The 26,772-nt window shown below is 32.2% G+C and overlaps 7 protein-coding genes across 9 annotated transcripts; 4 read left to right on the plus strand and 3 right to left on the minus strand.

Moving 5' to 3' along the window:
* Positions 1 to 1,927: 1,927 nt before the first annotated feature.
* On the minus strand, positions 1,928 to 10,857 carry LOC133187509 (uncharacterized). 3 transcript variants are annotated; one of them, XM_061322913.1, is made up of 2 exons: positions 3,831 to 5,504; positions 1,928 to 2,097 (listed from the first exon to the last, which is right to left on the minus strand). In XM_061322913.1, the coding sequence occupies exons 1-2, from the start codon at positions 4,533 to 4,535 to the stop codon at positions 2,017 to 2,019; spliced, it is 786 nt and encodes a 261-aa protein (XP_061178897.1). In that variant the 5' UTR covers positions 4,536 to 5,504; the 3' UTR covers positions 1,928 to 2,016. The 3 variants fall into 3 exon arrangements, with proteins under 3 accessions (XP_061178897.1, XP_061178896.1, XP_061178895.1); XM_061322912.1 differs by lacking the exon at positions 1,928 to 2,097 and adding an exon at positions 10,577 to 10,857 and having other exon boundaries at positions 2,911 to 4,648; XM_061322911.1 differs by lacking the exon at positions 1,928 to 2,097 and adding an exon at positions 10,577 to 10,857 and having other exon boundaries at positions 2,911 to 4,681.
* LOC133188092 (uncharacterized) lies at positions 6,536 to 8,445 on the plus strand. Its single transcript, XM_061323480.1, has 4 exons — positions 6,536 to 6,689; positions 6,813 to 7,514; positions 7,732 to 8,017; positions 8,119 to 8,445. The coding sequence occupies exons 1-3, from the start codon at positions 6,536 to 6,538 to the stop codon at positions 7,896 to 7,898; spliced, it is 1,023 nt and encodes a 340-aa protein (XP_061179464.1). The 3' UTR covers positions 7,899 to 8,017; positions 8,119 to 8,445.
* LOC133188093 (uncharacterized) lies at positions 8,303 to 9,851 on the plus strand. Its single transcript, XM_061323481.1, has 4 exons — positions 8,303 to 8,504; positions 8,626 to 8,762; positions 8,897 to 9,042; positions 9,542 to 9,851. Exons 1-4 carry the CDS (start codon positions 8,303 to 8,305, stop codon positions 9,849 to 9,851), a joined length of 795 nt encoding a protein of 264 aa, XP_061179465.1.
* Positions 10,858 to 12,440: 1,583 nt separating the features above from the next.
* LOC133187854 (cystatin-A-like) lies at positions 12,441 to 13,420 on the minus strand. Its single transcript, XM_061323250.1, has 3 exons — positions 13,295 to 13,420; positions 12,687 to 12,800; positions 12,441 to 12,563 (listed from the first exon to the last, which is right to left on the minus strand). Exons 1-3 carry the CDS (start codon positions 13,418 to 13,420, stop codon positions 12,441 to 12,443), a joined length of 363 nt encoding a protein of 120 aa, XP_061179234.1.
* A 2,166-nt stretch (positions 13,421 to 15,586) lies between these two features.
* On the plus strand, positions 15,587 to 16,626 carry LOC133187602 (cystatin-A-like). Its single transcript, XM_061323022.1, has 3 exons — positions 15,587 to 15,718; positions 15,919 to 16,035; positions 16,277 to 16,626. Exons 1-3 carry the CDS (start codon positions 15,587 to 15,589, stop codon positions 16,394 to 16,396), a joined length of 369 nt encoding a protein of 122 aa, XP_061179006.1. The 3' UTR covers positions 16,397 to 16,626.
* A 3,355-nt stretch (positions 16,627 to 19,981) lies between these two features.
* LOC133187855 (cystatin-A-like) lies at positions 19,982 to 20,649 on the minus strand. The gene is made up of 3 exons (XM_061323251.1): positions 20,524 to 20,649; positions 20,233 to 20,346; positions 19,982 to 20,115 (listed from the first exon to the last, which is right to left on the minus strand). The coding sequence occupies exons 1-3, from the start codon at positions 20,647 to 20,649 to the stop codon at positions 19,993 to 19,995; spliced, it is 363 nt and encodes a 120-aa protein (XP_061179235.1). The 3' UTR covers positions 19,982 to 19,992.
* Positions 20,650 to 22,962: 2,313 nt separating this feature from the next.
* Positions 22,963 to 23,949, plus strand: LOC133187603 (cystatin-A-like). Its single transcript, XM_061323023.1, has 3 exons — positions 22,963 to 23,100; positions 23,328 to 23,444; positions 23,703 to 23,949. The coding sequence occupies exons 1-3, from the start codon at positions 22,963 to 22,965 to the stop codon at positions 23,820 to 23,822; spliced, it is 375 nt and encodes a 124-aa protein (XP_061179007.1). The 3' UTR covers positions 23,823 to 23,949.
* The last annotated feature ends 2,823 nt before the right edge of the window (positions 23,950 to 26,772 follow it).

Consider the following 26,772-nt stretch of genomic DNA (forward strand, 5'->3'; position numbering starts at 1 on the left):
CATATTTCACAGTAAAAGTCAGTTATAAAGAAACTCGCTTATAAGGAAGACTAGATAATTATTTGTTTTACGAATCCCTTAGAAGACTTTTCATTATGTTCCTAATAGGGATATAAAGAATCTCGTTCATAATGAAAGAAATTCCTTGTGACGTCTTTATAATCGAGTTTTACTATATACCTCTGAGCTATACAATCTTGTGATATATATTTAAAAAACAAAGGGGAAAGACTAGTTCTATACATAATAAAAATTACTTGGTTGACTAAATTTTACTATTGTTAACTAGTTTATTAATCGTAATAAAATTTCGCGAATCAGAATTCATTGTTAATTTTTTGCTAATCGTGAATCAGAAGAGTGCAAACTTATGTATGTTTTTTTTTACATTAAAGAATAAGCTTGTAAATCTTTAAATGAGTGAATAATGAGACCTGTAACACTCAAAATCATGTTAAAGAAATATAATTAAAGCATAGCATGACACTGTTAAGATTGAGTGTCCATCCTAGATAGGGTTGGATACCGTTAAGGATGAAACGGTACCATCCCATACCGGTATTTTTGAAACGATACGGTATTTTTAACGATACGGTACTTGTCCTTGATGAATGAGAATAAGGGTTGATTTCATAACAAATATGCTTTCACCAATCATCAACCTTTCAATGTTATAACCTAAAATGAGCTTATAAACTATGTTTATATTTCAACCTTTTAATAAATGACCAACAAAACAAATAAATTGAATCTCAAACAAATTAATTTGAATAGATACATAATCACAAGTATACACAACTTTCGTGGTTGCTAGGACCCATTTTGTTTGGTCGCAATAAACAACGAAACATTAGAACATGGATAGAAATGCACATCACATTTTTGCGACATTTTGCCTTTTTAATTTACATTTATGTACAATTGCCAATGCAAATTCAGTTTGATAAAAATAACTAATCTGTGGAACTTCTCATTCTTTAACATTTCCGTGTACTGTCATGAACCCAACTCACAGTTATTGTACTATCGCAGAATTTTGAGAAACCGCCTTCACTCTCCATTTTCATAAACAACAAAACACTTAGGTATGTTGCACTTTGCCACTAATGTGACTTTAATTATAGAAATTACTTGTAATTAATTATGTAATAATTGGTCAAGAAATCCATAAAATTATTAATTAACTTCTTATTATCTATATCAAAAATTCACAACAGAATGAAGTCGAATTATGAATATGATTGATATGTAAACAGTGATTACCTAATATGTGGCGTAATTGATTACATAATATATAAAACCTTCTTGTGGTCTGAAACCGCCATGTACTTGATTAAATTTATACTTTAAATTAAATTTAATCAAGTTCAGACCCCAAGAAAAAGGAAGCCGAAAAGGGGGCAAAGTGCAGTTATACCTGTCAAAATAAAGTAATTTTAAGTCAGCGGAGATAAACATATGCCCTGCTTGTCCTTTTGAAAAGTTTGTACGTTCCACACATATGAACCAGTAGGAATAAACATATGTCCTACTATGTACCCAATGAAACCAAGAGCCATAAATGTACAGCAAGATGAAAAATTCCAAGTCAGAGATAAACATATGCCCTGCTTGTCATTCATAAAAGTAAGTCTACTCATGTCTGTTTGTTAGTAGAACTACTGCTACCTAGGGAATAAATATGCCACAAGTGGACTGCTTATTAAATCCAAATCAGGGATAAACATATGCCCTGGACTGAACATGTCACGAAAAGTTTATTCACAGACACTGATATTAACTTTGGTAAATTATGTCCGACGACATCGTATAAACACGTGTTCTTGCCTAGGTTGAACGTTTGTCACACTGCTATGCACGCATAATGAAGTGTTTTCATTTAATATATCATTATAAAAATACATATTTTTAAAAACAGATGCTGTTCAAAATTGTCACCAAATGTTGTATGCATCAGAAATTAAAAGGTTATCTCCCTTGAAATGTCCAGGGTTGGTAATTTCCCCTTAACGCCAATCAAGATGGAAAAGGCGGAAGAGGAGGTATCTCTACTGGATGTCTGTCTGCCCAAGTAGCCAGTTCCAAGAATTGCTGTACCTTGGAACGAGAAAGATAGTCACATAGCAAATTTTCTTTGCTTGACAAATGTATTGCTCTAAAGTAAATATTAAATTCTAGACAGGTTAGCACCAGTTTCCTCAACAAAAACATTATGTGTTTATCCTTAGCTGTTTGCTTATTGATCACATGAACCAGTGCATGATTGTCAGTGTTAAACAAAATACATTTATTAGCAAGGTATTTTGACCACGTTTGCACAGCAAGTACTATAGGATAAAATTCCAAAATAGCAATATTCTGGTATCTCCAATTAATATCCCAATTTCCTTGAAACCACTGACTACCAAGCACTGCAGAATATCCAATAGACCCTGATGCATCAGTATACAACTTTATTTCAGTAGAATTTAACCACCTATCGGGCAAAAACATGGTAGATCCATTGTAATTTGAAAGAAAACTCAGCCAAACATTTAGATCTTCTTTACTTCCTTTGTCATTCTAATTTTATAGTATTGTTTTTTAATTCCAATAGTCAAGTCTATCAGTCTCCTAAGAAAAGACCTACCGGGCAATACTACATTACATGCAAAATTCAATAAACCTATCAGTGACTGCAATTCCTTGAATGTCAATTTTTGTTGTTGTAAACTTGATTCAATTTTCGTAACACACTTAAGGATCTTATCATCTGGAAGCCTAGATTCCATTTTAACTGAATCCAATTCATATCCCAAGTAAGTTATGATCTGGCTGGGTCCACATGTTTTTTCAAGTGATATTGGGACCCCTATATCCATCAACATATCGAGGAATGCCTTCAACTGTTTAACACATTCAGTAGTGATTTATTAATGATTATAAAATCGTCTAAAACATGGGATATGCAAGATATTTTCAGTTTATTCTGAGCTATCCATTGTAATGCTGTTGAAAATCTTTCAAAAATTCTACAAGAAGAACTAAGACCAAATTGCAAGCAGGAGTCCACATAATATTTGTTATTCCACTTGAAACCTAAGTACTTAAATTGTGATTGATGCATGTTGATAATTCTAAAAGCCGATTTTATATCTGTCTTGCAGCAGTATGCACCTTTTCCACAATTTTTTATTAATTGAATAGCATCTGAAACCGATGAGTATTGAACAAATGACTCATCCGGTGGAATCCCATCATTGATGGACTTGTTTTCTGGATATGATAGATGATGAATCATTCTGTATTCCCCAGGTTCTATCTTTTCAACTAAGCCTAATGGAGAGCATTGTAAATCAGGTATTGGTTTGATTTCAAAAGGTCCATAAACCCTCCCAGCCAAAATTTCCTTTTGTATCTTACTAGATATAACCTGTGGGTTTTGGAAAGCAGAATTTAAATTCTTTGATTCAATACCAGGGCATTCACCCACAAAACCCAACGAAAACCCATTAGAGAAACCATTTATTAGATATTTGGATTCATCTTCATCATATCCAGCTAACCATTTTGCCAATCTACTTACTTTTACTGGTGTCATTCCTTTGTTTGGAAGGGTTGGTAAATTCTTTGTTATTTTTATTTGTTTGGGTGTAGAATTTTCTAAGGAAACGAAAGGGCTGCTGTGTTTGTTTGTTACAGTGATTAAATGGGTGGTTGCTGCCACAGTTGTAACACATATGTTGGAAACGAGAGGATAGACCTGCACGACACTGCTTACCTGCATGAAAATTGAAACAAGCCCCTTTTGGGATGGGCCCTGACGTTGCGTCTTTATTTTCACTACTTACTTTTGTCAATAGATCAGTTTTGAGTCTAGCATTTACATACAATTCCATGTGAACATCACCCCATGCAACCTGTCCTTGAGACACAAGCTGTCTAAATTCTGCATCGTAATTTTTCCAATTACCTTTGGCATCAGCAATATCTCTCACTGCCTCTAAATGCTTGGCTAATTTTGACTGCTGTTCAGGGTATTTTATACAATATATTGCTGCATACCTGTTCCAAGCTGTAATCCAGTCATGCATAGAGGAAACATTTGACTTGTTTTCGGCATCGTTCTCAACCTGGTGAATGGTTAACTTCCCCTGAGTATCACTATTTTCTACTTGCAAAGAGAACTTACCCTTCTTCTGTTTTTCCTTTGATAAAAGTTTAACAAAATCAATGCACTGATTAGACCATATCTTAGCCTTGATTTGGTCAGACACCAGAGCTTCTATTGGCACTGCTGTGCTGACAAATCCTGTTTGTCCCCTACCTTTATTTGACTCAGTGGCCTCGGGCAATACACTAGATTGAGCATTTACAGTGACACTACTATCTGAGATGGCAATCTGTGGAGATGCTTGCACATTACTATTGTCTATACTCCCCTGATTATTCAAATTCGATGATCTAGTGTTGACAACTTCATTAATAAGTGTTGTTATTGAAGCCGTAACCCTATCAGTGACATGCAGTTTTGGTGATTTCTTCCACCACATCATCAGGTACCGAGATCTGGTCTGCTACCAACCGTCTTTTCTTTCCTTGTCGGGAAGTAGTGGGTGGAACCGCTCGTGCCCTACTTGACTGTCTCTTTGGAGGCATTGTATATATACTGAAAATATATACTTCTAATTCTTTAGTGATGCTGTAAAAAGAATTACTTTTTGTCAATAAAAGGTAAGAGATATGATGAGATCTATATTTTCTAGAGATTTGTCATGTAAACAACAACAAATAGATAAATACATGTATCTTAAATCCGTATTTTCTTTTTTTTTTTTTTTTTTTTTTTAATTTTGTCAAATACTAAACATATCCGAATAAGGCAGTTACCCTCTTAAGTAATGCTGATTTCCAAAAGTAAAATCTCACCATAGAATGTTTAATATCTTGTCCTCAGGAAACACAAACAACTTGTGTTGATCCTTATGAGGAAAACCTCAAGAGAGGAGTTTTAACACAATATTGTCCTCAGGAAACACAAACAACTTGTGTTGATCCCAATGAGGAAAACCTCGATAGAGGAATTTGTAATATTTTCCTCAGGAAACACAAACAACTTGTGTTGATCCTAATGACGAAAACCTCAGTAGAGGAGTTTGTAATATTGTCCTCAGGAAACACAAACAACTTGTGTTGATCCTTATGAGGAAAACCTCGAGAGAGGAGTTTTAATCAATATTGTCCTCGGGAAACACAAACCACTTGTGTTGATCCCAATGAGGAAAACCTCAATAGAGGAGTTTGTAATATTGTCCTCAGGAAACACAAACAACTTGTGTTGATCCTAATGAGGAAAACCTCAACAGAGGAGTTTGTAATATTGTCCTCAGGAAACACAAACAACTTGTGTTGATCCTTATGAGGAAAACCTCGAGAGAGGAGTTTTAATCAATATTGTCCTCGGGAAACACAAACCACTTGTGTTGATCCCAATGAGGAAAACCTCAATAGAGGAGTTTGTAATATTGTCCGCAGGAAACACAAAAAACTTGTGTTGATGCAAATGAGGTAAAATAAATAAGAAATAAAAAATAAATAAATAATAAATTTGAATAGATCAATCAATAACTTACTAAATAAGTAAACAAATTAATTTATTAATTGAATAAGTAAATTGAATAAGAACACATTTCCACACGGAAATGAGAGAATCTTGATTATCAGAAACAAGCAAAGTTATAATCAATTTCAGAACTGGATCATCTTATCAAACAAAAATTTCATAGCTTTTTTTTTTTTTTTTTTTTTTTTTTTTTTTTTTAACTTTTTAATACATGTACGTCTAGTATACATATTAACTGGTATGTAAATTTATATATATATATCTATACATTTTGTTTGTTTTTTTTTTTTTTTTTTGGTTTTTGTTTGTTTGTTTGTTTTTTTTTTTGTTTTTTTTGTTTTTTTTTTTTTTTGTTTTTTATATAAATCATTATTATTTCTGCATTTTGCATTTCTAACAGTGATTTTTCTACACCCAATTTGGGTCCGAATATCGGCCCTTTCCCCTAGGAAAAATTTCCGATTTTTCCCAATTTGAGTTGTTTTTTTTTCCCCAATAAAAATTGAGTAAAATATTTTCGTTGTTGTTCTTATTTACTTGATTTTTTTTCGTACGACTTATCTAAAATTGAACGCAATGAATCTCCGTCATTCAGACTCTTCCATCCATACTGAAAAAACAGGTGCTGTATGTTGCGTCTGAAAGACCAAGACAACACGGCATGGTTCGGGGGAAAATCTGAAATCATGTCGCATAATGCAAAATATTATGTTAAAAGACTTCGCAAGAAGGATACAACTGGACTGACGAAAATATCTAAGTTTTTTGTAAGTCCAAATACAAGCAGAGGTATAAATGATCCAAGTACAAGTAGTCAGTTAACGAGTACAAGCGATTGGTGTGTCGAGGATTCTACACACGCGCACGACGAATCAGAAACAGCTTGTAGCAAAGAACACATAAAAAAAACCTGAAGTAAGTTCGAGCAATATCATGTCTGCCGTCGCAGCTAGCAAAAGTCAAGGTGATCAGTCATCTCCCAGAAAAAAACTTGAAGTAAGTTCGAGCAATGTCATGTCTTCCGTCGCAGCTAGCAAAAGTCAAGGTGATCAGTCATCTTCAAGCCTGAAATTTGATGATTGTGAAGGTAAATTGAAGCAATTTGACCAGAGAAAGTTTTATTCACATAAGTATGAAAGTCAATACACATGGTTGTATTATTCAAATGTGAAAGGAGGGTATTTGTGTAAATACTGTGAACTTTTCTCAGACTCTGTGACTACTGATTTGGATAAGCCATTCATTAATAAAGGTGCAGCTCTTGGTACACACCCTACAAGAGTTTTAGAAAAACATGAAGGAAGTAAGAAGCATAAATTTTCTGTTCAAAGATATACATGCTCACGAGGCAATGTAAATGTTTACAAACAAGTACAAATGGCATTCAGTGATAATGTAGAAAAAGAAGATAAAAGAAACAGAGCTGTTGTTAAGAAGATTTTCCAGTGTGTGGATTTTCTAGTGAGGCAGAAGTGGGCAGTCTCTGAAAATACTGAGAAATTAGTCAGATTTGTTGCCAGCATGGGGGACAGCGACCTGAAGCCTCATTGTGACAGTAGTTCAAAAAAAACATCATACTTGTCTTCTCATAGTGTTACACAAATGGTTCAGTGTATTTCAGATTTTCATGAAAGAGAACTCTTGTCTGAAATGAGAGATAAAGAATTTTCATTGTTGGCTGACGAAAGTACTGACATAGCCAATAGGAGCCAGTTGTGTGTAATGGCTAGGTATGGAAATTCAGATGGCGAAATTGCAACACATTTTTTAGGTTTTGTCAATCTAACAAAAGGCACAGCTGAAGCCATAATGGAGGCAATTAAATCATTTCTACTTGCCAAAAACATAGACATGGCCAAAATCAGGTTCATTGCCTTAGACGGTTGCAACACAATGAGTGGAGAGCATAAAGGTATCAAAATTAAAAGAATAGTCTTCTTTCAAATGCTACATGTACTTGTAAATTAGTTTATATTTATTGCAATCTAGACACTGTACATAACATTGTTCTCATTAATTTATATTTAATATTATTAGTAAAGGGTTAGTGAAAGAATCAACAGTTCCTGACTTGACTTCATGACACAATGACATAAATTAGTTACAATTTTCCGCTGATTTTTTTTCAGGACTGCAGAGACGAATCAGACACGAAAGTCCATTCGCACTGTTTGTTAACTGTCGAAATCATCGCCTAGCCTTGTGCTTAGTCCATCTTATCAAAAGATATCCAGTACTTCAAGAAATTGATTCCACACTACTGGCACTATGGAAGCTATTTGAGTTTTCACCATAGAAGCTGGCTGTTTTCAAACATATTCAATCTGTCTATGGGAAGGAACCACTTACTATTCTTCGTGCAGCTACTACCAGATGGTTGTCTCATCTTCATGCATCTTCCAGATTTATTTCAAGGTACACTTTTTCCTCAGTTTATCAATAATTTAGCCTCATCAGACAGTCTTCAAAAGTTTGATTTCAATACAAGGTGCATTATTTTTTTTTATGAAATTCAGATACAACTGTATACTTGATACACTTGATGCACTATATGAAGATAAAAAAGACCCAGAGGTATATGGCATCAGGGCATCTATAACAAAGAAAAGTTTACTGGCAGGTATCTTACTCCTATGTGACATTTTGAAACCAGTACACATGCTTTCCCTCTATCTTCAACATGAAGACATAAATTTTACCATGCTTCCCATCCATGTCAAAGAAACCATTGACTCACTTCATCTACTGGTTGAAAACTACCAGAGAAATCAGTTAAATGACACAGAGTACCAGAAATGTGGTGAGCTGTTCCTAGAAGTGGATGACAGAACCAACCTTGCAAGGAGAATGAGAGCTGCAGCAGCAAATGAATTAACACCAGAATCCTTTCTTGAACAAACAGGTATTTTTATTTAAATCCTAATAAAAACTTTTATTTACAATTTCTATGATTGCCAGGTTAGGATTTTTATACTTAGTTTTATCATTTGATTTCATTTTATCATTTAATTTTATCATTGTAGGAATTCCACTGATCTATGATCTGATACAGGAAATTGAGGATGCTTTCTGTACAGGATCTGCTGTCCTTCCATCATTTGGTATACTGGATCCACATAATCTACCAGACACTGTGCAGGAACTTTTGGATTACAATCAGGTATAGCCATTAATTTATCATTGTAACCATCCAGGTAATAAAATGGGTTTTATTGCCTCATAGCATGATATTAATTTGAGAAATACTTTAAAAAATAGTTTCATTTTTTTGTTAAACTTTGAGTTTTTTTCCAGGAGAGCATAAACAGGTTAGTTGAGTTTTATGGAACTGCAAAAGACGACACATTCCTTGGACACAGAGTCCAGGTTCGAGCACAGTTTGACCCTGTGGCCCTCAGGACAGAGCTTGAAAATTTTAAGCGACACCTTTTCATTTTGAGGTAACTTTCAATGCACTGCATGCAGTTATTGTTCATAATTGTTATAATTTTACTCTTGATTTTTTAACATTTGTTTTCATTCTACTGTTTATTCTAACCCCAGTTGTGAATTTGGAATTTTGGAATGTTATTTTTTCTGTGTTCTTTTTTCAATGTTTAGTTACTATAGTACTGGCAGAGAAATTGAGCAAGTGGACTCAAAGGTAATAATGGTAATATGTATTTATATAAATATTTATTGAAAATCTTTGAAATCAAAATACTAATAAACTTGATATATAATTAATTATTTGCTGATGAATTAATAAATCAATTGTCAAATGTAAATTTATTTCATTTAAAAAAAGCAAAGAGGAAAATTAAATAATTGGAAAATTTACATGATGACAAGTATTTTTGATCTGATATTATGAATTATCATTTCTTATTGCCAAATGTATATTTAATTTTTGTGATTGGTTTGAATGAGAAATATCAGCAATATGATTTTTTTTTTCAGGAGAAGAGGATGCACAACTATTCAAAGCGTATACAGGGAGTTTTGTCAGGATGATGTCTTGAGAGACTGCTTTCCTCTGATATATCATCTGTATTACCTGGCTTTGATTATTCCATCGTCAACAGCTGTGGTAGAAAGGGGATTTTCGCTTTTGTCAAATATTATCACCAAAAAAAGAAACAGGCTCACTGAACAAAACACAGATGCATTAATGAGGATTTGTCACCGGAACAAAGAGTTATGCGATGAAAATTTAGAGAAACTTGTTGACAACTTCAAAGGACTAAGAAAAAGAAAATTACAAATGTAGAATTGTGTGTGATGAAAATTTTTTATAGCAAATTTATTAAATAGTTATGAAATCTCTTGTACATATTATATATTACACTTATTAAGGTTTAAAAACAATACCATTGATTTTTCCCAATTTGGTGAAAATGTCGATGATTTTTCCCAAATGTAAAGGTCCAGGCCCCATTTGAAAAATGTAGAAAAATCACTGTCTAATCTATATCGGACAAAAGTTGAAACCTTGTACACTTTAAATAGCATAGGAATGGCTTCAGCTGTCCAAAATGATTCATCACTTCCGCAGTTACAGCAGTGAGGTCATGTTGACCTACACGTATAAAACATACGGGGCCACAAAGGCTTCAACATAGATTATCGAAAACAGACGCCGTCTAATAGAAATTCTTTATTACCAAATTAAATTTAACTAAGTCATTGTTCGTGAAAGCAAAATAAATTAATTATTTAAGAATGAAAACATAATATTAACGTTTCCTACAGTCAGACTTCCCATCGCTACTATAATGGCGATTATCGGTCTTTTTTTTTTTTTTTTTTTTTTTTAAATATTCTACAGCATCGAGTTGTCCCCGTATGCATATAGTATACAAAATAACAATGGCATTGGATAGCAATTATTAATATCAGTAACATAGCAAAATATTACGTACTTAATCTTTGAAAGATTGTTAGACAAATAAAACAATTAAATTGTATGAGGAAAAAACAAAAGTGTTACCTTACCGCTTAAAATAATTTGAAGCTATCCAACACACATGTACTTTTCACGGCGTCCTAAAAGAAACCGAAAAACGACGCTATCTGGACGACCGGGTCCAGATTTTTGCCGCGCATGATTTTCATTGGGCATTTACTAAATGTTTTCATTTCCAAGAATCACTTGCATTTGCCTCTCCTAATTTGGACACGCCACAAACTTCCAAGAATAATGCAAGCGCGATAACTCTGATTATACGCAGAGCATTCCAATGTACATAAAATTTTTTAAGTAAAACTTAAAATTCATTTATTATCAGTTTTTATTAATTAAGTTAAAACACGATTAATTTTAATGTATTTAAATTTTTTTTAATAAAAGAGAAATACGTACTGAAAGTCGAAAGCAAGTGTCGTACTAGGCATCCATTTCGTTAATTAGCCTACCCTTTCAATGTGCGGAGAATTCTATTTTAGCGAGTTTTAAGTCATTTTGAATGAATTAAAATGTTTCTAAGATTAAGAAATAGTACCGTTATTAGTACCGGTATTAAATGAAACGGTATTTTACCGGTATTTTTGAAGTAACTATTCGGTACGGTATTGGTACCGAGTACCGGTATCCAACCCTATTCCTAGACTACTCATCCGATTGTTTGTGGGGGTTTCACAAGATTGGCAATGCATTTTGGGATGGGGAGGGGAAAAAGAATCTATCACACCGCAAGAGAATAACAATCAACATTATTTGCATTCTTTGGTTGATCGAAAGTGTGGGATGTATTGTGAGATGCAAGCATACTGAAAACAAACTTTTATTCACGTGCGACAAATATCCGCAAGTTTCGCGACCTATACCTATACAACTCATGAATATTAATCGCTGCAAGCCATTTATTTTGCTTTGTATTTGTAGAGAATGTTTCCTCAGTCGCGAAAATTAATTGCCGCAGATTGATTTAGAACTGATGAATTGCGAATAAAAGATGACGCGAATAATAGTTGGTTAACAGTACAATAGCTCATACAAATTAGGCATTCTCCGAACATGCTGGTTTTTCTGTATATCTTTTGAAGATCAACAGGACTTCATTTTTCTTTTTTGTCATTTTCTGACACAGATTGAAATATGTAAATGGGGAAATAACTCTGAGAACAAAAACATAACAAATTTTTGTTGGTGTGACCATCGTCAATGAGTATAAGTACAGGTATCTCCCAAACAGGGAATTTCAAAAACGAAAACTGATACCCACTAATATATATGAAACCAACTGAACAGTAGGTGTACAATGTTCTATTTTGGGGACCATATCCCACACTAAGAATGGCAGTACTCTCGTAACATATATCTGTTAACTCATGCTCAGTTTGTTAAAATTCCCAGGATGAAACTCTGCCATTCAGTTCACTGAAAGGTGACTGAAAGTCTACTGAAAGGTGACTGAATGGTTGAGCTCTGCCATTCAGTGACCTTTCCAGACTTTTCAGTTACCATTCAGTTGACTGTATGGTGTAGGTTCATTCTGTAATATATTTTCATTAAACAGTTAAGCATTTATTTGTGGAAATCAATTTATAATTAACACCTGTCGTGAACAGATATCAATGACTATTTCATTAACTGAATAATCCTTTGTGATTTTACTGTATGGAATTGTTAAATCTGTTGTCTGCATTGTGTTACACCATTTCTTTTATATGACGTCTCCTCTTTTGAATAATAACCACTTCCCCACTTTATCTATATTTTAATTTATACAAAATGTTTTCAGGTTAATTACTGAACATAGAATAGTTCATTACATTGACAAGGTAATAAAAGAACAATAGATTTTCAGTTATAATTTTTTATTACATTAATATTCTTCATGGTAACGACTTCAATTTTTTAAAAGTATTCGATTGGATCGTACTGAGCCACGAATTTCACATCCTTCACTTTACTCTGATTGTTCAGACCAGTGTATATTTTCACGTGTAAGTAGCGTGGTTGAGCACCTTGCATTTTTACCTGTAACAATATCGAAGTATAATATGAAATAAATGATTTGTAAAAAAAGATCTAATAATAAAAATAAAACTGAAAAGTTTGTTTTACATTTTGTTTTATAATTCTACCTTTTTATGATGTTACCTTGATAAAATAGTTTGTTCCTTTCACGACCTGCTTTTTAAACACCAGGGCCTTCAAAGGTCCAAAAGGCCCCTCCATGAAAGATGGTAATCTTCGAATAATGGCGTCCCTGTTCTAAAATAATTGTATTCATTTCCTTAAATATCACAATCATTTGAAGAATTATTTTCGGAAAAAATTAGTTAAATAAAGAAAAATTAAAATACCGTTAAGCGGGTAATTTTAGCATAGGAAATACTTGGTGAGTTCGATGTCCAAAAAAAGTAATTAATAATTTTGGCTTTATTTATTTATTTATATATTTATTTTTGGTGCATTTTCAATTTAAAATAAATATATGATTATTATTATTTTAGTTCATTCAAATTAGCAACAAACCATCTTTTGGTAATATCACGTATTTATTTATGGTCATTGATTACACAAAACAGATAAGATGCGTTGAATTCAATAATAACCCTTCAGTCAATCTTATGGAAATTTTGGTGCTTTAATTTTAAAAGAATCTTCTTTAATCCGCCAAAAAAAATCACAGCTTGCAAAACTTATCCTATGTACGGTGTAAAAATAAAAACGAAGAGTAAAAATTATCGCATTCTCTTGCATACCTTTTGAACAAGGGCTTGTTCGCCAGGTCCTGCATACTCCTGTGGACCGAGACCTCCGGGAGTGCAGTATGTCTCAGTGATGATCGCCAAGAGGAGACCAAGAGCAAATACTGAAAGCCCGTTCATGATGCTGTTTCGGTTTTTGGAAGTGAGGATTTCTTGTGCTTACCATGACTTTTATAGCATATAGCCCTTTGCCCAAATGTTGCAAATGTACACTCCTGCCATAACTGAAAGTACTGTTTCACGTAGGTTAATGGTGTAAACATGGCACACAATGTGTTGTTTCTGTTCATTATTGTATCTGTGTACGTCATGTTTGTCAAGTTATCGTAATTGATAATTATGAGGTATTAATTTGCTATTAAAATTGATTTGCATTTACCTTTTATCAATTGTTTAATGAGTATTATCCAAAATTATTAAAATCTGATTTGTTTTAGAAAAAAATTAGAAAATTATTTAGCATTCAGATATATGTCAAAAAGGTTCAGTTCTTTCCTTCATAAAAAAATAATACCTAAACCCTTTTAAAAAATCAACCAATTTTTATTATGTTCAGTATTCAAATAAAAAATAGTAAATAAAGTGTATAATTTGTACCCGGTTTATACCTTTGGGGAATAATATATTGTACATGGGTGAGTTTTTATCAACTACTAGTAATGTACGACATATGTTATAGTTTGATACTAAGCTGTGATTTGAAAATAAGCCGATCTTGAAAAGAAGCCCCCAATTTCTTATCAACATGTAAAGACAGATGCGGCTGATTTTCAAGGTTTAAGGGTAGTTATACCTTATTGTTCAGTAAAATGAAAGCAAAACAATATAGTCACTTTTCCCCATTTTAATATTAGACAATAGCTTCGTTACAACTGAAGGGCCGGTATTATAGAAATCTAAATAATAATACTTGTGAATTTCTTATATTTTGATATGATTTTTCTCTGACATTGAAAGTAAATTTCTAAGAAACTTTACAGAGAATTGTATTTCATTTAAAATATTTGAATCTGCATTATCTTTTGCCAAACATGAATGATTCAACAACATACAGTTTATATTTAAGAAAGCACTCGTACACAATATAGAATAGATCATTGGTGGTTTTAAGCAAAGAAACAGTTTGTTTTTCTGTTATTTCTTGATTTATCGTAAAGCAAAGAAGATAATTAAGTGCATATCATTATTTGGTTCTATTCTACTTAATTGAAATTCATTTGTTTGATATTAATTTGTTATATTTTGTTTATTTTGACACAGTTTTAATAAAAGCAAAATGCGTAACTGAATAAAAATCAATCATCATTAAATGCAATAAGAATTATGTTTTTGTATTCCTTAGATAATGTTTTTCATTTCTATTACGACCTTTTTTTTGGTTGATGAGAAATCAGCTTTTCTGAAACATTTCAGCTTTTCTGAAACATTTCTTTTGTACAGTACCTGCATCAACAAAAGCCGGCTCTACATTTTTTGATAGGTGTAACAGATTCTAATTTTCTATTCCTAAATTTGCTAGGGAGGAAAGTCTCTTTCCTTACAAATATATAACTGATTTGGTAGTAAATTTCTGTTAAACATATCAATCGATTTTTGTAATAAATAATTTCATTAGTTTCCAATAGTAAGGTAATCAACAGAAAAGGTACATTTTGTCGAATTCTAGGAAGAATATGCTAAGTAGTAGTCATCCTTAATCTTAATCAAATATACATATTTACAAAAACTCCTTCTCAACAAAACTTTTTTGTTTTACAACAAGTTTCTCCAATTGAAAATAGGTCTGTAAATCGTTTTTACATACGTGTGCATAAGAAGAAGGAAACAATTCATATTGTAAGACATTCATGATAATTGTTTGATATTTGGGACTTCATAAAGCATTTCATTTATACTTTTTATAAGGAAGAAATGCTGCATGGTATCATTAAACTTAATGTGTCAGTGTAAACTTTAATACAACAAAAGAATAAAAACATGGTAACTTCTGAATGCCATTTTTGGACTGTAACACTGCTATACAAAAAGAGAATTTAATAAAATATTTTCATACTTAGTTTAAATAAAATGACAAAAAACTAAACTTTGTACAATAATGATGAAAACTGAAAATATCTATATCACCTGTTTATTAGTGGCTAGAGGCCAAATTTTTAATTACTTTTAGGAGCATGCTGCTCTAATAATGTATTTAACAGCTGCGACGTTTTCAAACAATCTTCCCATTGTTTTCACCAGTATATAAACACTCAATTTCTAGCATTGATACTGATATTCTAAATCACAATGAAGGTCTCTGTTGCAATTATTTTCAGTTTAGCGGTCACTGCTGTGTTTCTTGTGAATGCTACATCTATTGCTGGAGGACTTGGTAAAGCCAAACTCGCCACTCCAGAAATCCAACAACTTGTTGATTCTGTAAGTATGGCATATATACTGTAGTATATTTCATGTTTATAATATTGATTTTCAGGAAAAGCCCCTCGGTATCTATTCTAACGATCATCTTTGAAAAATAATGAAATTAAATCATATGTACTGTGCACTGAATTTTTACTGCAACAAGTAACCAGTTTTTGAATAAATATCTAATGTATATATCACAATTAATGATACAGGTGCGCGATGATATAATCAGCCATCTTCCTATTGGATACGACAGAGAAATGCCGCTGCCACTTAAAGCTCGTTTTTACAGGGAACAAGTGGTCGCTGGCACGAACTATTTTATCAAGGTACAGATTTTAAAAATCTATTACAAACCTTAAATGCCAATCATATTTCATGTACATTATTTTCATATTTTTGCTCTCTTTGTTGCATATACTGTGTTTGAAATTTGAAAAGTTTTCTTTTCTGTGTAAATATCGATTTTAATCTAATAATTTGCATTTATATATTTGTTTTTCAAGTAACATTTGTTATTAATATCAACAGTTTGTAACATTTAATAGTTTATTCTTCTATCAATTACAGATTCAAACAGGCCCCTTAAGGTTTATCCACGTTAGAATTTATGAAAATCTTGATGGAGTCGCTTCTGTAACCGGTATCCAGCTTCAAAAATCCATTAGAGATCCGATTGAATACTTTTAAAACTGTCGTGATATTACTAAATAGTCTTTTGATATGGATATTTTTAAATGATTTGATTTCTTGCTATAAAGTAAACGAATAAAGTTTAGAAAAAGAGTTTAAGGAAAAAAATTACTTTTTTTACTTCACATGATATAACACCTAAATTTCAAAAGTTATAAGATGATAGCGGATATTGCGGTTTCACAACATCATCCAAATACTGAAATAAATGAATTTCATGACATCAATATTATTGTTTGTACATTGTATTTCCGACATTGCCTGTTGAAATAAAATATTTGCAAGTAATCCATGTGACTTAATTCCAAACAAAAGCTAAAAGGCTCAATTTTCAAATTCTACCAATAACTTTGTAGATAAAGGTAAAAAAAATATTATTGATCTTATGAAACTGTCATGTTTCCTGGTATTGAATGCATCATTAAATGCTACATTGAATGCGAAAATATTTTATGCTCATTTTTAATAAATCATCGATTATCGATGTTTTCCAAAGAATCTGTGATTTAAGAATTAATATTCTAAGAAGTTTCCTCACAAAAAATGAGGTATATAACCAGGTATTGGTGTAAGATTCCAGGAGATGGCATTTCCTACATAATCCTATTGTGAATCTCTTGAATGGCTGATATTACAGATTTTCAGTACATAATTTCTAAAACATTTTGGATGTGATTTAGAAATCATAAGTTAGTTTTAGGGATGAATATGTTTGGTATAAAACGAAGGAACAAGAGGCCCATGGGCCACATCGCTCACCTGAGCACATTGGCTAGGCAAAAGCACAATCAGTATTGAAAAGACCGGGGGGGGGGGGGGGAGGGGGGCTTGAATTTTAAACTACCTGATGATGCTTCCATGTCAATATAACAAATGGCTTTGTTGTACTTGAGAAGATTTTTTAAAAAAAAATCCCATATATTCCTTTGTAAAAATTTGATCCCTCATTGTGGCTCCTCCCTATCCCAGGGGTCATCATTTGAACAAACTTGAATCTACACTACCTGAGGATGCTTCCATATCAATATGACTAAATATAGCTTTTCTGTTCTTGAGAAGAAATATTTTTTTCTATATGTTCTTATGTAAAACTTTCCATCCCCCATTGGGCCCCATCCTACCCCTGGGGGTCATCATTTAACAAAATTGAATCTACACTACCTGAGGATGCTTCCATATCAATATGACTAAACATAGCTTTTCTGTTCTTGAGAAGAAATATTTTTTCTATATGTTCTTATGTAAACATTCCATCCCCCATTGGGCCCCATCCTACCCCTGGGGGTCATCATTTAACAAAATTGAATCTACACTACCTGAGGATGCTTCCATATCAATATGACTAAACATAGCTTTTCTGTTCTTCAGAAGAAGATATTTTCCTTTATATTTCTATATAAAACTTTGATCCTCCATTGCAGCCCCGCCCTACCCCCGGGGGTCATTATTTGAACAAATTTGAATCTACACTACCTGAGGATGCTTCCATATAAATATGACTCATCATAGCTTTGCTGTTCTTGAGAAGAAGATTTTTAAAGATTTTTCCTATATATTTCTATGTAAAACTTTGATCCTCCATTGTGGCCCCACCCTACCCCCGGGGGTCATGATTTGAACAAACTTGAATCTACACTACCTGAGGATGCTTCTATATAAATATGACTCATCATGGCTTTGCTGTTCTTGAGAAGAAGATTTTTAAAGATTTTTCCTATATATTTCTATGTAAAAATTTGATCCTCCATTGCAGCCCCGCCCTACCCCCGGGGGTCATGATTTGAACAAACTTGAATGTACACTACCTAAGGATGCTTCCACATGAGTTTCATCTTTCCTGGCCCTATGGTTCTTGAGAAGAAGATTTTTAAATGATGCCATTATTTTTTTTCAGTAATTCCTAATTATCTCCCCTTGAAAGAGGGTGTGGTCCTTCATTTGAACAAATTTGAATCCCCTTTACCCAAGGATACTTTGTGGCAAGTTTGGTTGAAATTGGCCCAGTGGTTCTTGAGAAGAAGTCGAAAATGTGAAAAGTTTACAGACAGACAGACAGACGGACGCCGGACAAAATGTGATCAGAAAAGCTCACTTGAGCTTTCAGCTCAGGTGAGCTAAAAAAGACGTTCTTAGAACGTGTTGTCAGTCCTTAAGGATTGCAATGAATCCAATATTTGTTTATTGCTTTATGCCAGTTGCAACAAACTTGCTTTTTATTTTGTAAAATGGAAGGGAAAATAAATACTGTTTCTATGTTTGTATAAGTAAAATGAATAAGTTAAGCCACATAATAAAATAAAATTTTCTTTCAAGACTTCACAGTTATGTTTCATAAAGCCTTAAATATGTGTGGGTTTATAAAAGGCGAATTACAAAAAGTGAAAAATATGAACATCATAAAAAATGTACAATTTCTTCAATATTTTAGAAAATTTATATTTGCCTTAAAATCCACAAAGAAATACAAATCCATGCATTGATAATTTTTTGTTTGTGATACAAATTTAAAAAAGGAAAAAAAAGAACAATTATGATTAAATCAATTCAGATGAAAATCTCTAGTAATCAAAAAAATACTTTATCATTGATATTTTCATAGAAATTGAAATGCTAGTTATTCTGTCTGTGGGAAAAACACTGTCATTTGGAATACAGAATCTTCACTCGTAATTTACATGTATTTACAGTCAAAGTGTGTTACAAGTTTAGACTGATAGAGTACACAAGTGAAGACTAGGATGTCAATGGAACTGTTCAAATTCTAATTGATATTGAGATGCAAAATCGAGTCCCTTTCAATAAAAATGTAAAATAAGTTTATGTAAAAAGGTTGCGTTTTCATTATTATTTCCATTAACAAATTTGAAACGTCTACGAGTGTTGTTCGGTAAAAACATGGACAAGTCATCTATAGTGAAAAGTGCTCTGAGTATATGTCTAAAATTTGTAGACCTCCACCTGCAAGTGATGGCGTCTCAATATGAGTGAAAATTCTCGAAAGGGACGTTAAACAAACAAACGCTATTGCCAGTAACTGTTTGTCCGTAATATGCTTTGTTCATTTAGGGGGCTGGATGCCAAATTTTTGAATTAAAAATCGCCCATGCATTTGTATGAAATAAAGATTTACTTTTATATTTTTTTATCTTCTGTTACTGGTTTAAGTCTGTTTAGGCGTCATTAGGAATTTATATAAAACTGTAATGAAGGAATTCTTCTCCGGTGCTCCGTAACGTTATGAAACGGAACATTTTGTCGTCTGAAGCGTTTACCTCTTTCCATTTAAGATTCTTAAAAAACTACCAAGATTCTATATATGAAATTATTTTTTCCATTCTACATTCAGCAATTTAATGGACCATTTTCTTTGCCAAGTGTCTTGTTGAAAGAATTATTATATATTTTCTTTCTGATTTTTCATTTAAGTTTTCAATCCTCTTCATTTATTAAATGTTTTCATTTAATAAACGTTTATTCTAATAAATCTCAGAATATTCAATTATTATTTATATAAACAAGCTTTTAACAACAGTAATCATTCACTTCAATTTATTCATTACACTAATAATGTACATTTTTCCAACTCTTGGTCATTAGAAGTATTCGATTGGATCGTACTGTGCCACAAATATGACATCTTCCACTTTACTTCGATTGTTTAAACCAGTGTATATTTTCACATGTAAGTATCGGGGCTGAATACCTTGCATTTTTACCTGAAAAATACAATAAATTGACTAATGATGTGTTAAAAGACCTTTTTACAAGGAATCGTACAACTAATTTATTTTTTTTAAGTTTTGTTAATTTATTTCTGAGTTACACTGGGATACCTTTATGAAATAGTTGGTTCCTTTCACGACCTGCTTTTTAAACACCAGAGCCTTTAAAGGTCCAAAAGGTCCCTCCATGAAAGATGGTAATCTACGGATAATGGCGTCCCTGTTCTGTAATGAGTTATATTCTTACATCATTCTAATATCAATATAATTCAAAGATTTAACTTCTAGTTAAATTTATTTAATATTCATATTTAAGTAAACTATCAAATTACGAAATAAAAGGAAAATCAAGAAATACAAAAATTAAAAAAAAGGTGGACTCCATTACGTTATCTTTCATACCTCTTCCACCAGGGCCTGTTCTCCGGGTCCTGCGAACTCCTGTGGGCCAAGACCCCCAGGAGTGCAATATGTCTCAGTGATGATCGCCAAGAGGAGACCAAAAGCAAATACAGAAATTCCGTTCATAATGCTGATTCGGTTTTCGGTAGTGAAGTTTTGTTGTGTTCCCCATGACTTTTATATCATATAGCGCATTGCCCAATATGTCACTGGTAAACCCCACTGTCACGACCACGTCAGATGATTATGATGCAATCATCGCACGCAATATGTTGTGGCTGTTAATTATTTTATCAATTAAACAGCTGTATATATAAAATGATTAGAATTTTTCAGAAAAAACATATATTTTGTATGTCTATTAAAATGCATTCAAAGAAGCAAATTTTGAAAGTAAACACTACATTTTTAAAATGATGTGTAAGGCCCTGTTTGTGGAGGAACCTAATTACTGCATTCTGTTAATCAAGGAAACATTTATGGTAGTATATTTTTAATGATGAAGTTAGTAAAAGTTAGGTAACTTTTATGTGTACAATTAATGACTTTTGTTATGGGATTAAGGAAATTAGTCCTTGTAGAAAAAAATATAACTTTTTTCCCTAGAAAAGAGTATTATTTTATTTTATTTAATAAATCTTAATCTATGACAGTCAATCTCATTAAAATCAGATATCTTAGATTCGCGCCATTTAAACTCTTCTTAAGCAGAGTGTAAACGGCGCGGATCTAAGAAGTCTAATTAGATTGTTATGACAGTGTACGTATAAAATATGATTGTATGTATTATATATATATATATATATATATATATATATATATATATATATATATATATATATATATATTTCAGTAATACTCAGTTTCGATTTTTTTTATATATATTACAATTTAAACATCTGAATAGTATAATTACGTCATAAACGTATCGATTTACAATTATTTGAATTTATAATCTTGAGTTATCTTCTATGACATTGGTTTATTCATCGTAAATATTAACTTTCGGCAGAGACTGAATGGATCTAGAAGTTACACATGTACAATGATACTGTTTAATCAACAAAAAACCTACAATCTTCTTCGTCCCTGAAGTGTAGATAAAAATAACACTAGTGGTTAACCTTCATGATGGCCGGGCATTTGTCATGTTTATAATGTCAATGACGCCGCTATCAAAATACAAAGACATAAATTAATGTAATGGTACATCTGATATACATTTTCATATTTTTAGTTACAAAAAACAAATAAATGAGGCACCCCTACCCCTTGTTCCTCTCGCTGTGTTGCCCTGTCTTTGTGCTGAAGTGATCTTACCTGAACTTTGGGATCGAAATCGAATATTTTACAGTTATTCGCATATCAGTACCTCAAAACGTACTTTAAAATTCTTTTCAAAACATGAATTACGAGTATTTAAGTTTGAAATAAATAATAGATGTTTCAAAGAGCAAGTAACAAGTTTTGCTCCTCTCTAAATAGTTGTTCCATTTTTTAGATTACCTGTAAGATGGTTATTTCTGATTGCCTAGGTACATACATGTATTTAATGCATAAACATATAAGTCTATCTTTTATTGCAAATTATTGACTCCCCCACTTTCACTAGACACAGCATTTGTCGGACTTTCGTTCATTAGTTAATTTCTTTTATTATTTGTTAGATGTTGGTTAGAAGGTAAAAATAAACATGCGAATATCGTATATTGTTGCTATATTTTTTCTAGATTTTTCAATATGGCAATTATCAATAAATAACTTGCAATTGGTTCAAATTGGTTCAAAATTGGCTGATTATGAAGACTTTGTCAAATAAAAATCAAGCTTATTCCTAATATTCAACTTGATTGACAATTCTGAAATCAAATAATAAATTATATTTGTGATATTTTTTTGAAATTCTTATTTTTATGGCATTATTTATAGATCATTTTCAAAATCAAAAGTTTGAACAGAATAAGATATACAGTGCAAAAGTTAACTTAAGAAAAAAATTATAGTTTTCTCAGACTAACACGTGCACACAGAAGGACATGCAGACACCAAACTTTTGATCAATTTTTGTTTTGTTTGTTTTTTGAACATATCTTATTGACAATATCTCAACGAAATTGGACACAAGTTCCGAAAACTTCGGTCGCCCTCTCCTCAAGTTCAACATACAATACAAAAACATTATGACGTGGACCTTAAGTTTTCTGGGGCATAGAGTAAATTGTTTATTAACGACCTGTTTATTGAAGGCTAGAGGCAAAGTATTTAATTGCCAATTTTAGGAATATGCAGTTCTATATTTAATTAATTTCAGAAACATGCTGCTCTAATAATTTATATGAACAGCTGGGGCGTTCTAAACAATCTGCCCACTGTTTCACATGTATATATAAACAATCAGTGACACTGTTTGTATTACAGATATTCTTCTTCTAAATCATAATGAAGGCTTTTGTTGCAGTTATTCTCAGTTTATCGGCTTCTGCCGTATTCTTTGTGAATGCTACTGATAAACCTGTCGTTGGAGGACTTGGTAAAGCTAAACTTGCCACAAAAGAAATCCAGGAACTTGTTGACTCTGTAAGTAAGGAAAAATAGACGCTTAGCTTTCAATATTTCAAAGTTATCATTTCTTAGGAAAACAAACTTGACACCACATGCATTCTCTAAAACAATAGATTCTATTTTATAGAACTTTTTAAGGAAAGAAAGAAAAAACAGTTCGTAACTTGTTTTGATTTTTACTGTAACAAATACCAGTTTTCGTATAAATACTATTTACTGTATTTTCACAATTAATGATACAGGTGCGCGATGATATAATCAGCAATCTTCCTATTGGATACGACAGAGAGATGCCGCTGCCACTTAAAGCACGCTTCTACAGGGAACAAGTGGTCGCTGGCACGAACTATTTTATCAAGGTACAAAGATTAACAAAATCTTCATCTTTTACAAAACAATTATGTCAAAAATGCATGACTTACATCTCTCTCTCTCTCTCTCTCTCTCTCTCTCTCTGATTAAATTGCCCTCTTTGTAATTAATTTTGCCAACTAGAAGTTTTTGTCATTTCAATTTATTCATACTCTTTGTAAACGTTTGTCAAGCATCATTTATTATTTGAAGCATTTTTTAAAAATTATATTATTTCAATATTTTTATTTTCTTATCAATTTCAGATTCAAACAGGCCCACTGAGGTTTATCCACGTTAGAATATTTAAAGATCTCCAGGGTGTCGCTTCTGTTTCCGGTGTCCAGATCAACAAGCTCCTCAGAGACCCACTTGAATATTTCTAAAGCAACTTTAAATGCTTTATCAAATGTTCATAGACATCTTGATACAGTGTTATTATTTCAAAGTCTTTTGATTTTTATCTATTGTCCATTGACTTTTATAATAATTTTTGGAACACTGAATTTAAATTTTTTTGTCAGTAATTATTGTTATTCATTTCTGAGAGTTTCTCATAAACAGAGTATGAACAGAGATGAGAAGGTATTTCTTTTAAAAGTATTAGTCATACGAAAATATATTGTTGATACTTTTAAATTATTTGAGAACATCGGTAGAGTACAATAAAACAAAAGAATCAGGGGTTTTTTTCTCTCCTTTTCTTAGGCGTATAAATCTGTGACGGTAAAGATCGGGCTTAAAATTAATGTTAAACAAGAATCTTCTTAGCACTGCACTGTTAAATATACTTTTATTTTAATATTATAGTAACCTAGCATTAAATATTGATAGGTTAATAATCGCTCGAGTGAGTAAATAAAAATCAAATGTGAAAATGCCAGTCAAATTGCTCACTCTTTTTATATTAATCGTAACGAAGGCATCACGAGGGTGGCTTCGGCTGATCAGTGAAGAAACCATTTAGATAAACATGAGATACTCGGAGCTCTTCGCACAGCTCACATCTCACACACGTACATATGGAAGGCCAAAATGAATTGAAGATAGGTGCAATTGAATTAAAGATAGGTCTAAATGAATTAAAGATAGGTGTAAATAATTATACTTATCTCTAAATAATTTGATTTGAAGATGGGTACAATTGAAACATCCATAAAGGATTTGAAGATAGGTACAATTCAATTATACCTAGGTTCAATTCGTTTTGTGTTATTGAAAATAATGAAAGCTCCCTCTAACAGCGTCTTGATCATGGCGTATAAACCTAGGTCCCGTGTTGCAGTAAGTGCTGGCACGAAGAAGATCCCTCACTTCTCAATTGCCCTAAGTGCCGAATGAGGTCTAAACATCCTCACAACGTCAAGGGTCCTGAGTCAACACGTTGCCGTTGGACCCCTGACGTTTTGAGGATGAGGTCTAAAATTTGCATCCCTCTACCTGCAAGTGGTGGTGTCTCAATATGATCGAAAAAATTATTAAAAAAAAAAAAAAAAAAAAAAAAAAAAAAAAACACTATTGCCAGTAACTGTTTGTCCGTACTATGTTTTGTTCATTTAGGGGACTGGATGCCAAATAATCTCTAAATAATTTAGAGCAAATTCGTTCATTGGTCTTTCGAGTATGTCTATCTCGTGCATTTCTTTATTCGTTTAAAACTGGTTGTACAGTATATTCTGTGCGAGGTCACAAGTTTGACATCTGAATATATGTATTACACAAAAGGAAAATTTCTTATTCTTTCACAACAATTTTGTCACGGCAATTTGTGCTGGCATCAATTCTTTAAACGAGAATAAAAGGGCATTTAAGGAAGCTCTAAACACTAATGAAAAAATGTTGGGGTTTTTTTACATTGAGACAATTTTATTGTTTAAAGATGTATATTTTGAGCCTATCTAGTTCGTTTGCAACATAGGGTACCTGCCATATTAGTCCAGGAAAAATGTAAAAAGAGAATGAAGTATAAGTAAACAAAAATCAATGTTGTTTATTTACAGTGCATGCAAAAAAGTTTTCAATTACTTTATTTTCATCTAATATAATGTTAGGAATACTTTAGTCTGTTTCGAATTCTGTTATTTACAGTATATTTCAGTTAATTCCTTTTTACCTCAAAGGGCAGATCACTCCAACTGCATAAAACAACCATAGAGTAAGCACTTTTTAGTGAGCAGTGTTCAGAGCTTCCTTAAAGAGATCATTATTTAAATTATGGATATGTTGAATTGAAGAAATCGCTAATTTCAAAATAGTTGTTCTCTCTCTAAAAGAGATATTTCGAGCATTAATTGAATTGATGATATAATAAATTGAATTGATGATATCATTAATTAAATTAGTGAAAGCAATGATTTAATAATTGCGCGCATCAATGAATTGATTGGAGCAATAATTGTATTAATGCGCTAATCATATGATTCTCTCTTTAATTCAATTGATTCGCGCCTATCAATTAATTTTTTGCTCTCATTGATCTTTTATGTTAAAATCGAGAGCAACATAGCAGTCCCATTTGTTTCCAAAAAAAATATGATAGAGAACATGTTAAGGTGTAAAACACTTGTTATTCATCTCAATGATAAAAAATTTTAAACCATTATAATTTAATTCTGGTTATAATGCGGTATTTGATTGGATGAAAAAAATACTTAATATCGTATAAAGAGGGTTGCCTACGTCACAATGACATGCGTCAAAAACGTATCGATCCGCTTGACGTTACATTTTAATTTTGTACAATTTGAAGTCACTTTTTAAGGACAGTCATCTTTTTCCTTACACTAAATGAACGAAAATCAAATTATAAGCAATGAAATTAATACTTACAGCTACCCAATTTATACGGTATAATGGGGTTGGAACAGATTACGCTTTAATTTTTTAAACTGCATTGCGGTTTATAAAGCGTAAACTGCCCCAATCCACTTTACACCGTATAAATTGGGTAGCTATTAAATTCATTCTTTAAATAAAAAAAAATATAAACTATAAATGCAAGTAGTAAAATTATTGCGCAACAGTGGTCTCCCAGTCACAATATTGTTGCAATATACAACTACAGATTTGACAATGCGATGGAATACAGCATCAATCTTCGTTTGAAACAAAAGTGGCGCATATTTTTTTTTTAAAATTGACAGATTCAAAAGATTGTTCATTGAAAGTTTGATGGAAGGAGGGGAAGTGGATGTTGCTCTTTCGTCAGAAAAATTCCCGTGGCAGCACTCCGAGTAAATACAAATTTTAAAATAAATTGCTGTTAAAAAAGCCATTTTTTCAATTCAGCAAATTAATTGTTCACATGTACCATATATTTAAGATGGTTTTGAGTGA

Source organism: Saccostrea echinata, unplaced genomic scaffold, assembly GCF_033153115.1.
Source record: "Saccostrea echinata isolate AGI-Se365-2 ecotype Australia unplaced genomic scaffold, CSIRO_AGI_Sech_v1 ptg000015l, whole genome shotgun sequence".
NCBI classification, from domain to species: Eukaryota; Metazoa; Mollusca; class Bivalvia; order Ostreida; family Ostreidae; genus Saccostrea; species Saccostrea echinata.